Genomic DNA, 13,091 nt, shown 5'->3' with positions numbered 1-13,091 from the left:
ACTGTCAGATTCAAACAACACATCATGCACATCTCACATCCCCAGACTCTATACTAAGGAACTATCCGTAGTGTTGTTGGAACAAGTGAGTTTTCAAATTGGACTTAAAAGATGAAATGGATGGAGAGTGACGTAATTGAAAGGGGAGTGAATTCCATAACTGAGGTCATTCCATAACTGAGGTCATGAGGTCAACACATCATGCACATCTCACATCCCCAGACTCTATACTAAGGAACTATCCGTAGTGTTGTTGGAACAAGTGAGTTTTCAAATTGGACTTAAAAGATGAAATGGATGGAGAGTGACGTAATTGAAAGGGGAGTGAATTCCATAACTGAGGTCCATAATACGAAAACGTGCGGAAGCCATGAGCCTTGCGTTTAAAGCGACCTTGACAGAGAAGTCGAGCATCATCAGAAGAACGAAGGGTGCGAGAGGGAGTGTAGAGAGAGACCAGTTCAGAAAGATAGGCAGGTGCCGATTCAGAGATGATATTGTAGCAGAAGCAGGCAGCTTTATACCTAATACGTTCAGATACAGGAAGCCAGTGAAGTTCTTTCATGAGAGGAGTGCAGGGTTGTCGATGCTGTGCTCTGAAAATGAGACGTGCAGCAGAGTGTTGTACTTTTTGCAAGGGTTGGAGAGTGGAGTCAGGGCAGCCTATGAGAAGGGAGTTGCAGTAATCTAATCTGGACAGAATGCAGGATGTAACGAGAGTTTTAGTGGCATCAACAGTGAGAAATTTTCTTATGGAACCTATTCTTCTGATCTCAAAGTAACATGTCTGACAGACTTTTTTGATGTGTTTTCAAGAGTTTTCATTCACAAGCACCTGGGAAATAAATCTCATGTTCCCCAGGCAATAAATCGAGGTGGTGAATGGGTTTGAGCTTTCAGGTGAAACGTGGATTGTCAAAGCAAAAGCCTATCAGGCTGATTGTTTGATGTGTGGAACCATCGCGGCTTTGGATTTGTGTTTCCGAGGACAACGATTGTAAGCATTCAGTCTCAAAGACCCAATCAATGTTGATAATTACCGCGGCGACTCATGGTCAATTTGCAACTTATCTCTGTAATCGCAAAATCCACAACGAAAAGTCATAAACACTTAAAAAGAAAAGAAATATGCTCAACACTTACTGAACTCACACGTAAGATCGCAGCTCTGTACATTTTCAGACTCGAAGAAAAGCGTCAACAAGCCACGTATGACGTCACATACAAGGTTGACGTTATCTCGAGCTACTGTGACGATGTTTTGTGGCCCGGAGTTGGATTCTAAAAATTCGCCTCCCTGTGGGTTATTGTGCATTTTGTTGCACAACCAAAATGATGACAAAAACGATGTTTGGTGGCTTGTCTTCAGACCAGCATTTTGTTGTTGGTCCTCGGGGAGCATATCGCCTTTTGTCTCATATTTATCAACCGCGGCCTTCGGCCTTGGTCGATAAAGATGAAACAAAAGACGATATGGTCCCCCTGGACCAACAAAAAACCTGGTCTGTCAACAAGCCACCAAACATCTTATATTAACTACTTTCAAGAAAAAAAAAGATCGGTTTCTAAAATACACTACTCACAAAAAGTTAAGGATCACTATGAGAAAACAGGTGGTCAATAAAATCAGTTCGCTACTGTTCTTTATTTCTCAGTCAAACCAAATTGTTATGAATTCTTGTTCAGCGGTAAGTGGGCGATGTTGTGTTAGTGGGAAAATTGCACGGGATTCTGTACTACTGAGTTTGGTAGCAAAAGAAAAAGCGGAAACTTGCAAAAAAGGACCTTGTTTTGGACCGTTCAGCCCGAACACATTGCACAAGCCACATGGAAAAACCATTATGCACGTGCAAGCACTGCTGTTTATGTGTGAGATGCTGTCACTTGCTTGGCTTTTTGAGAAGACATACCACCAGTATTAGGCATTTTCTGACAATGCCTCCCCGACGAAAATTGAACGAGTTTGAGAGGGGACGAGCTGTTGCATGGTTCCAAGATGGTGTCCCCAAGCGAGAAGTGGCCAGGCGACTTCAAGTGTCCATCTCGGTCATTGTCAGACTGGTTCAACGTTTCTCAGCCACTGGGAGGGTCCAGGAAAGACGCAGACCTGGGCGACCAAAGAAGACAACTCCACGTGAAGATCGTCTCATTGAACGACTAGCCTTGCAAACAAGAACAGCCTCTTCCAGCATTATTCGAAGGCAGCTGAGGGTGGCTACTAACACCAACATCAGCCAGCAGACCATACGGAATCGCCTTCATGAGTTTAGCCTCCGTTCTCGTCGCCCAGCTGTACGGCCACGCTTAACTCCAGCCCATAGGGCAGCACGCCGCGCCTTCTGCAGACGTCACGTGAGGTGGACACGTCAGCCATGGTCCCAGGTCCTGTTCAGTGATGAATCACGCTTCACCCTGAACCACAACGACGACCGACTGAGGGTCTGGAGGCGCCAAGGGGAACGCTGCATTGACGCCACTGTCCAAGAAAAGGTGGCCTTTGGTGGAGGTTCTGTAATGGTCTAGGGGGCCTTCAGCCTTCACCACAGAACACCCTTGTTTCATGTACAGGGTAACCTCACTGGCCTCCGATACCGGGATGAGATCCTTCGACCGCTGGCTGTGCCTACACCGCAGCAGATGGGACCGCAGGCTGTCTACCAGGATGACAACGCTCGCCCCCACAGGGCAAGGGTGGTCAACGACTTCCTGCAGCAGTCTGGAGTCAACAGAATGGAGTGGCCAGCATGCAGTCCTGATCTCAACCCGATTGAGAACCTCTGGGATGAGTTGGATCGCAAAGTGAGGAGCAACCACCCCCCCCCCCCCCCCCACCCCCAGGGATGTTCAGCACCTCTACCAGGAGCTGCAGGCTGAGTGGCAGGCGCTTCCACAGAGGATCTTCACCACCCTGGTCAACTCTATGAGGACTCGCTGCGTCGAGTGCCAGAACAGCCAGGGCGGTTACACGCATTACTGAACTTTTGAGAGCATCTGAATGCCATGTCTTGTGATTTCAACGACTTTGTGAAATTAAATTTCGATACGTACACACTTTGATAAAATGTACAGACCAAACGATTGCTCGAAATTGAAGGAAATGTTGTATCGTTATTGCTAAAGCATTGAATTAAACGTTTGCCAAATACCAACGCATTGGCTTTCTTATTTGGAAAGTTATGAATTTGTGTGCAAGTGATCCTTAACTTTTTGTGAATAGCTTAGTTAGCGCGATCATTGGTTTATCTCAGTGAAAACAAACTTGTAACACCATTGAACTGGACGGCAAGCAACAAGGGTGTACATTCACTCACAATGAAATACTTGTATCACAGTAATGTTAGCCCTGTAAATGAGCAAGCTATTTCGCAAACATCTTGGGCGTCCCTTGGAACGGAAAGCGTAACGCTTTTCTGACAAAATGGCGGAATTATAGGAGTGAGGCATGTTCTCCTTGAGGACTTTATTGAATAGGAAGGTTTCCGCCAGTTATCTCTCTTTAAGGTTTTGGGTGCTTACAGAGTACCGTGCCCCTTGTGGGGGCATCAAACATGGCGACAAGTGATGCGACAGAAGGAATTTGTGCTACAAACGTTGCTACTTTTGACGTACCTAGATTAAAAAAGTATCTTCAAGAGAGAGGAATTACGATAACTGGATACACGAAGAACAGCTTGATCCAGTTGGCAAAGTGTGCGGAACAAGTGCAAGTGCCCACCGACCCCAATAACCAGAACGTGTGTGTGCAAGGTGAGGTGCGGGGCAAGTTGAAGGCGATCGGTTTTCCCGTTGAGGATCCATTCTCATTGACTTTTGCAAACAATTTTGTTCATGCGCCAAAGATATGATTTTTTGACATCTTCGGCTTTCTCATAAAGCGGAAGAATGACTTTGACCGGCATTCTACGAAGGCCTACAAGACATTCACAAAGGTCACAAAGCAGGGTCAAGCCGATAGCTTCGGGACGACCACTTGATCCACAGCCTACACAGGATTTATTTTGTATTCGGCTTTAGAATCGGGTGCAAAGTGACTCGAATAGATCTCTGTGTGTACTTCAAGTCAACTTTTTATTCTCCATACACACAGTGCACTTTGAAGTATGCCCCCAGAAAATGTCCCGCCAAAAGGGGAATAACCGGAATCGAGGTCACAAGCAGGGTCAAGGGGAAGGTCGGCTGGGCGGACAGGAGACTATTTGATAAAGTGTGGAGTTAAAGGCCAACATCCAAAAGAATTTTTCTCCTGGAGCGACCTAAACTTGAACCCGTCGCTCTTCTTGCATGTCTGTTTACTTCGTGTTGCACGCAAAAATTGCGCGACTTCCTTGCCGCGTGGATTGACGAAGCTGTTTTATTCTCGTGACTGAAAACACTGCAGTGCGTGCAGTTTTATTCTGTGGGTTCGACAGATCGGTCCAGTAGTTTGGTCTCAATTGCTCTACACACACGCGCACACACACACACACACACATACACATACACACACTGGCACACACACACACACACTCACACACACACAGGCACACACTAGCACACACACACGCACACACACACACCACACACCCGCTCGGCTTTTTGTCCCCTCTGCCTCACTGATTTGGTTTTGTGTTTATTTCGTAATTATTTTGTTAGTAAATAGTGAACATTGCTTCAATGCCGAAGCAAAAAACATCATTATTGGTTGTAATTTGCTACCAATTTTAAAACCCGAATATCGTATTACATAGTAATTTTGACAGCAGTTCAAATGTGTACATTTACCAGTTCCATTCAGCAGACCGTTTCAGGTCTTTGTGACTGATTTCTGGCCAGGAATTCATCACGCTTTCTGTTGTTCATTCGTTTCCTGTGACATTGATCAGCAAACCAGCAAAGTGTGTGTGTGTGTGTGTGTGTGTGTGTGTGTGTGTGTGTGTGTGTGTGTGTGTGCCTTTGGTTATATCGGTTTTTGTTGTTGTTGATGAGTACGTAACAAAATGTAGTCAGTATAATTATATACGTTTGCACCATACCTCATCTCCCGTGAAATATCAACAGAGTTCGAAGTTTCAGTTTGTCAATCTGTATAGTATGATTTGTTTTCAAATACGTTTTGTCTTTCTTTCCTTGTCCTGGTTTGTTTACAGATCATCGTCATTTTTTAATCTCGGAAGATCTAACTAGTGTTCTGAGCATCGCCTAAGTAGACATCAACAAGCATGTACATACTTGAATGATCTTGCCGTTGTCTATCTTTTGCGATATCATGTCCATTTGTGAAAAAAACATGAAAAAGTATCCAAATAATTATTTGACAAACGGAATGCCATACATTTCCACATCGCAACATTATTGAATATTTGTACCAGTTTCAATTTGTCTGATAGATGTTGAATGACACAGAAATAAAACGATTTCTTCGTGAACTTCAATTTAATATATCAGGTGTACGATACATCTACACAGTTGTGTGTGTGTGTGTGTGTGTGTGTGTGTGTGTGTGTGTGTGTGTGTGTGTGTGTGTGTGTGTGTATGTGTGTGTGTGTGTGTGTGAGTGTGTGTGTGTGTGTGTGTTCTTGAACATAACTACACCCATGTGTTTATGAGTTACATAATTATATATATGCGTTCAGTCAGTCTGCATGTTTCCTTTCACAAAATAAGACACAACATCAAAAATGAATACAGATTTGATCTGCAAGGAGGAAATATCAAACCAACCCACACCCCAAACCTAAAGCAGCTCATGACAAACTTTTGAAACACACTTTGCAAAATAATACTCTAATTTCTAACCAGCTGCATTACACGCTGCCAACAGAGAGAGAACAAGTCGCGTAAGGCGAAATTACAACATTTAGTTAATCTGTCGAACCCACAGAATACAAGAAACTAAGTCCATCTCACGATGAACACGAGCCGAAATCATATGCACTCGACTTGTGAAATAGAAAGAAATCAAATACGACGAAGAGAAGAAAAAGTTTGAAAGTACCATTGAACTTCCATGTCGGCGTGTGGCTGAGCTTAAAATAGGAATGTTGTTGCAATCTGTTAGGCACTTTCCCTTTTGACAGGTAGTTTTTGCATGTACAGCAAAACACGGCCTTTTTTACAAATCCTAAAGACTGTCGGAAACTTCGCATGCTCTCTTGTGAACGCCATGTGAAACATTGATTCTGAAACAAAAATCTATGGCATGAATGACAATGGAAAGACGGTCTCTCTCTGATTCCAAGTTCATAATGACAGTTATAAAGTGCTGAATTTAAAAAATCTGTAGATGAAGTAAAATCATTTGAATGTTGGCTTGTTGAAACTTCATAACAAACAGCCACCTCGTCTATATCATTATCTGAAAGAATGCCAACTTCCTTTGAAACACCAACATTTGTATGGAAAACTTCTGTTTCTGTCATCTTTGATATCATTTGACAACTTGGACTGATGGCATCTTCCAGAGATATATCCATTACTTTCAACTTGCGCCTCTTTGTATTCCTGTAAGCCTGCCACTTATTTATAAAAAGAAACGTTTGATACTTTTACCAAACAGTTAGTATAATGCACGATTTACCTGTATTCGTCTTTAAATTCTGCAAGACTGAAGCGAAAGAGGTCTGTCTCACACGCACAACGAACAACACATGCACAGGCCCGGGGGAAGCTCTCCTTTCTTATGTCCGACGATAGACGTATACATGTAGTTTACATGTTTATTAGTCATCTATTTGATAGATTGCGTGTATGATATGACGGAGAGTCGCATCGGTTTGATGCCGTGAACCCAACCGTGGCTGTGGCTGTCGTTTGAAGTAGCCTACTTCTTTATAAAGATTCATTTACATTCTACTTCTGACCAAGGCATGTTTGGTACCTACTGAATCCTTGTTGCGTGTAGTTTTACGTGGCACGTTGCCCAAAGTTGTATTCTTGAGGAGCATAAAATAAAACGTGTTACAAAGTTATCTCAAAACTCTGCAGTGACTGCTCGCGCAGCAGGTCAGCTAATTATAGCACGCAGCCTCCACAGACAGCTTTCGAGCCGAGACCATATGAGTCGCCGCTCCTGCGGCTCGTCAAAAACTGCACGCACTGCAGTGTTTTCAGTCACGAGAATAAAATAGCTTCGTCAATCCACGCGGCAAGGAAGTCGCTCGATTTTTGCGTGCAGCACGAAGTAAACAGACATGCAAGAATAGCGACGGGTTCAAGTTTAGGTCGCTCCAGGAGAAAAATTCTTTTGGATGTTGGCCTTTAAAGGCCTGATACAACTCCTTGAGTCGCATCGATTGAACTCCACGGTGCACTGGCGCAGTTCTGTCCATTCTCACTTTCGCTTTTTTGATCTCTCTGCCTCTGTAAGTGTGTGTGTGTGTGTGTGTGTGTGTGTGTGTGTGTGTGTGTGTGTGTGTGTGTGTGTGTGTGTGTGTGTGTGTGTGTCTCTCTCTCTCTCTTTCTGTGTCTCTCCTCTCTCTCTCTCTCTCTCTCTCTCTCTCTCTCTCTCTCTCTCTCTCTCTCTCTTGTCCCATTCTGCCTTAAAACATGTGCATTGAAGAAGGATGATAGTGCTCTGAAGTCAAGGATGTGCATTGCGGGTCTAACGAGGTCAACTTCCGCCAAAATCCTTTTTTATTGACGGGCCTTTCTCAAAATTGTTTTCTTTTTTAATATCGGCGTTGAGACAAAAGCGAAGCATTCGTGAATTTCATGATAGTTCCCCGATAATTTTGGTCCTGCGGTGTCGGGTGAGTTGAAGTCAGATTTGTATCATCTTCTCACACCTTGGAACTGGTTAGAGAGCTTGAACATTGCGTCCTCGTCTCTATAAAAGAGTTATCATTAAAAAAATCAACAGTAGCCGTAAGAAGATTGAAGCGATGACACAAGTGGCATTCTGCCGCTCTTCTAGCTCTCAGAATACAGAACACAGAATCTTTAATTGACCAAGGTTGTGAATTTGTGATGAGGTCTCCAATGCGCGCTGTCATTTTTAGATGCTAAGAATTTCAGTAGGGACAACACAACAACTTAGAGACTGAAGAGGAGATGACGGGGACCTCGACAGTAAAAATGATGATAATGATGATGATGGTGATGATTATGATGATGATGGTGAAGAAGATGGTGGCGGTGATGATGATGATGATGATGATGAAGATGGTGATGATGATGATGATGATGATGATGACGAAGACAATAAAAAGAACGTCCTAACGAAGTGGGGGAAGACGACGACGACTACTACGACGACCAAATGAAGACACAAACAATAACGCCAACAAAAAGGCCACAGCATTAACAGCCATTCTGTATTGATTGCAGCTGGTGCTGAATCTGGGGTGGAAGCCGAAAACGATGACGCCGTTCGACGTGCTTCCCCTGGTGCTGTCTGCTGCTGGACAGGACCCCGAGATATTCGAGGTCCCCCCGGAACTCATCCTCGAGGTCAACTTCAAACACCCAACGTAAGCCTGAACTATGTCTCACCTGAGCCATCACAAGGTTATAGACCTTAATATTTAATGACATATCATACCGATGCATGCACAGCCTGGTGGCGACCTCACGATTAATTTTAGTGCTGATATGTTGAAGTCACCGAGACGAACTTCGTTCTCGGAATTCGTTGTCACTTCCACGGGAGACATACAGAAGACGTCACGCCATTATTCATGTCATGACGTCTTTTTGTCCTTTCGTTTGGCTTCTGACGTCAGAGATTTCACTTCCAAAAAGAGGGTTGTTGTTTTTAAACCGGTATTGTATCTTTATAAGAGTGTTAGTTCGGCCGGCCGTAGAGTGGAGTTAAGTTCAGATTGATTTTTGAGCTAAAGTTTTAAAACTTAACATCTTCTAGGGTTTCATGACCTCCAGTTATGAAGCAAGTCCGTTATGACCATCGTCAAATATCTAGCTCACAGTGGCGTTATAATTGGGCCAAAAGTCGAAAATCATCAATTTCGTAAATATTTTTGCAACTTGAACTTTGACACTGTATGCACATTCAGGATTGTACGATCTCAAGACATGATCCATGGCTGGTTGACACACGTCAAAAATCAGTGTAACTGCAGGGTCACGTTTGGGTAACAAATTTGAAAAATATCACTTTCTCGAAAGAAAACATTTATTTTAATTTAAAAAGAAACTTCACACACTTGGATTTGTGTCAGCCATGTTGTTTGCATGTTGGCTTTTCGTTCAAACAAGAATTGTAAGTTACTGGAACGTTTGATTTATGACAAAACAAGACATTCACCAATATAGTTTTGATAACATTTTTATTCATTCATTATTTTAAAATTTGTATTATTTTTTTTGTTTAATAAAATAAATTAAATACTTGCGTCATAATTTAAACGTTCCAATAACTTACCATTCTTGTTGTGTTATCCTGCATTTTGGAACATTAGCACTGTATCTGTTTTTGGATTTTCGTGCTGGTTTCAAAGTTGAAAGTGTTGGTCTGTGTGCAATCTACAGGTACCCGTGGTTCGCTGAGATGGGGATGAAGTGGTTCACGCTACCCGCAGTGTCCGGCATGCTGTTTGACTGCGGGGGACTGGAGTTCACTGCCTGCCCCTTTAACGGCTGGTACATGGGCACCGAGATTGGGGCACGTGACTTCTGTGATCCCAACAGATACAACATCCTGGAGGTAGGCTGTGTAACATATCTGTCACGCTGAGGCACTCCTTGTTTGGTCGATTTTGTACGTGTTGTATCTGTCTGCTTCTTTGTGTCTGGCAATCTGGCAAGCCCTCACTCTGCTTGTCTGTGTTCTCTGTCTGTCTATATCGCTCTGTCTGTCTGTGTTCTCTGTCTGTCTATATCGCTCTGCTTGTCTGTGTTGTCTGTCTGTCTATATCGCTCTGTTTGTCTGTGTTCTCTGTCTGTCTATATCGCTCTGTTTGTGTTCTCTGTCTGTCTATATCGCTCTGTTTGTCTGTGTTGTCTGTCTATCTATATCGCTCTGTCTGTGTTCTCTGTCTGTCTATATCGCTCTGTTTGTCTGTGATCTCTGTCTGTCTATATCGCTCTGTTTGTCTGTGTTCTCTGTCTGTCTATATCGCTCTGTTTGTCTGTGTTCTCTGTCTGTCTATATCGCTCTGTTTGTCTGTGTTGTCTGTCTATCTATATCGCTCTGTTTGTCTGTGATCTCTGTCTGTCTATATCGCTCTGTTTGTCTGTGTTGTCTGTCCGTCTGTCTGCCTATATCGCTCTGTTTGTCTGTCTGTCTGTCTATATCGCTCTGTTTGTCTGTCTGTCTATATCGCTCTGTTTGTCTGTGTTGTCTGTCTGTCTATATCGCTCTGTTTGTCTGTGTTGTCTGTTTGTCTATATCGCTCTGTTTGTCTGTGTTGTCTGTCTGTCTATATCGCTCTGTTTGTCTGTGTTGTCTGTCTGTCTATATCGCTCTGTTTGTCTGTGTTGTCTGTTTGTCTATATCGCTCTGTGTGTCTGTGTTCTCTGTCTGTCTATATCGCTCTGTTTGTCTGTGTTCTCTGTCTGTCTATATCGCTCTGTTTGTCTGTGTTCTCTGTTTGTCTATATCGCTCTGTTTGTCTGTGTTGTCTCTCTGTCTATATCGCTCTGTTTGTCTGTGTTGTCTGTCTGTCTATATCGCTCTGTTTGTCTGTGTTCTCTGTCTGTCTATATCGCTCTGCTTGTCTGTGTTGTCTGTCTGTCTATATCGCTCTGTTTGTCTGTGTTCTCTGTCTGTCTATATCGCTCTGTTTGTCTGTGTTCTCTGTTTGTCTATATCGCTCTGTTTGTCTGTGTTGTCTGTCTGTCTATATCGCTCTGTTTGTCTGTGTTCTCTGTCTGTCTATATCGCTCTGTTTGTCTGTGTTGTCTGTCTGTCTATATCGCTCTGTTTGTCTGTGTTGTCTGTCTGTCTATATCGCTCTGTTTGTCTGTGTTCTCTGTCTGTCTATATCGCTCTGTCCGTGTTCTCTGTCTGTCTATATCGCTCTGTTTGTCTGTGTTGTCTGTCTGTCTATATCGCTCTGTTTGTCTGTGTTGTCTGTCTGTCTATATCGCTCTGTTTGTCTGTGTTGTCTGTCTGTCTATATCGCTCTGTTTGTCTGTGTTGTCTGTCTGTCTATATCGCTCTGTTTGTCTGTGTTGTCTGTCTGTCTATATCGCTCTGTTTGTCTGTGTTCTCTGTCTGTCTATATCGCTCTGTTTGTCTGTGTTCTCTGTTTGTCTATATCGCTCTGTTTGTCTGTGTTGTCTGTCTGTCTATATCGCTCTGTTTGTCTGTGTTCTCTGTCTGTCTATATCGCTCTGCTTGTCTGTGTTGTCTGTCTGTCTATATCGCTCTGTTTGTCTGTGTTGTCTGTCTGTCTATATCGCTCTGTTTGTCTGTGTTCTCTGTCTTTCTGTCTGCCTAAGCGATTGTCTTTCTGGATAATCATGCGTCGTTTTGTCATTCAGTTTGGCTACCTGCCCCTCTGCCTGTTTACATTCAAAAGAGATGTTAATCCTCGCTGTCGATGTTCAAATTGGAGCGAGACTATACGCCATTACTTCTGATAACGTACAAACGATCATTACTATAGCGACCATTAAGACAAGACTCGTCTTTTCAAATTATCTGAGGCGGTGCTGCGTTTGACAAGCATTCGGCATTACTAATTGGTTTCCGAAGCGTGCTTAAAGGCACAGTCTTTTCAATGTTAATTAACGATTCAGCTCACCATCTGAAATATCAGAGCCAGATTTTTTTTAATAAGGCCACCAAAAAAATAGTCTGTTTACGGTAACATGGGCAAAAAAGTAGGGTCGGTAGGTCGGGATTTTTTTTTCTATTTTTCTCCAAAAAAACATATTTTTTAAAGGTACTGAACTTGTCAAATCCAGGTGCACGGAGCCCCTGGGGCTTTTAGTCATACCTCAGGCGGCTATCCGTTAGAAGAACTACCAAGTTTCATTGACTTGCACCCAAAGAGTCAAGAACTGCGATTTTTTGACTCACATGCGAAGCAAAAGTGAGTCTATGTACTCACCCGAGTCGTCCGTCCGTCCGTCCCGGCGTCCATCCGTCCGTCCGTCCGTCCGTCCGGAAAACTTTAACGTTGGATATTTCTTGGACACTATTCAGTCTATCAGTACCAAATTTGGCAAGATGGTGTATGATGACAAGGCCCCAAAAAACATACATAGCATCTTGACCTTGCTTCAAGGTCAAGGTCGCAGGGGCCATAAATGTTGTCTAAAAAACAGCTATTTTTCACATTTTTCACATTTTCTCTGAAGTTTTTGAGATTTAATACCTCACCTATATATGATATATAGGGCAAAGTAAGCCCCATCTTTTGATACCAGTTTGGTTTACCTTGCTTCAAGGTCAAGGTCACAGGAGCTCTTCAAAGTTGGATTGTATACATATTTTGAAATGACCTTGACCCTGAACTATGGAAGATAACTGTTTCAAACTTAAAAATTATGTGGGGCACATGTTATGCTTTCATCATGAGACACATTTGGTCACATATGATCAAGGTCAAGGTCACTTTGACCCTTATGAAATGTGACCAAAATAAGGTAGTGAACCACTAAAAGTGACCATATCTCATGGTAGAAAGAGCCAATAAGCACCATTGTACTCCCTATGTCTTGAATTAACAGCTTTGTGTTGCATGACCTTGGATGACCTTGACCTTGGGTCAAGGTCACATGTATTTTGGTAGGAAAATTGTGTAAAGCAGTTCTTAGTGTATGATGTCGTTACTAGGTTTAGCTGAAGGTCAAGGTCATGTAAAGGTCAAGCATGTGAGTCGTAAGGGCTTTGCCCTTCTTGTTTACGAATTAATTTCGGACTCTGTCCCGGCTGGTCTTGACCTATGTTTGGATCTAAATTTAGATCAGGTAGATTAGATTAGATCACCACATCATGCACAAAAAGACACGTCACTAGCAAACTATGTCAGACATCATCATGAGTTTGTGTAAAACAAAATGGAGGCCGGAATCACTCAGTTGAATCGAACTCCGACCAAACACCACGTAATAACTAGGTTAATTTATGCACTCGCGTGAACAAGCCAACTGTCGAGCTTCAGAGATGTCGTCGTTGGGTAGTTTTGGGTTTGTTTTACTACCAT

General features: G+C 43.0%; 1 protein-coding gene across 1 annotated transcript in view; it reads left to right on the top strand.

Annotated features, from left to right (window-relative positions):
- Nucleotides 1–13,091, top strand: part of LOC138977004 (nitric oxide synthase-like) — a 151,254-nt gene that overhangs the window by 48,649 nt on the left and 89,514 nt on the right. Inside the window, exons 7-8 of the mRNA XM_070349895.1 lie at nucleotides 8,305–8,447; nucleotides 9,466–9,640. Of these exons, the coding sequence (XP_070205996.1) occupies nucleotides 8,305–8,447; nucleotides 9,466–9,640 (318 nt within the window). The remainder of the gene's footprint in view (nucleotides 1–8,304; nucleotides 8,448–9,465; nucleotides 9,641–13,091) is intronic.

Source organism: Littorina saxatilis, linkage group LG9 (genome assembly GCF_037325665.1).
Source record: "Littorina saxatilis isolate snail1 linkage group LG9, US_GU_Lsax_2.0, whole genome shotgun sequence".
NCBI classification, from domain to species: domain Eukaryota; kingdom Metazoa; phylum Mollusca; class Gastropoda; order Littorinimorpha; family Littorinidae; genus Littorina; species Littorina saxatilis.
The sequence above is the reverse complement of the archived record's forward strand: the minus strand, read 5'-3'. Positions and strand labels throughout refer to the sequence as shown.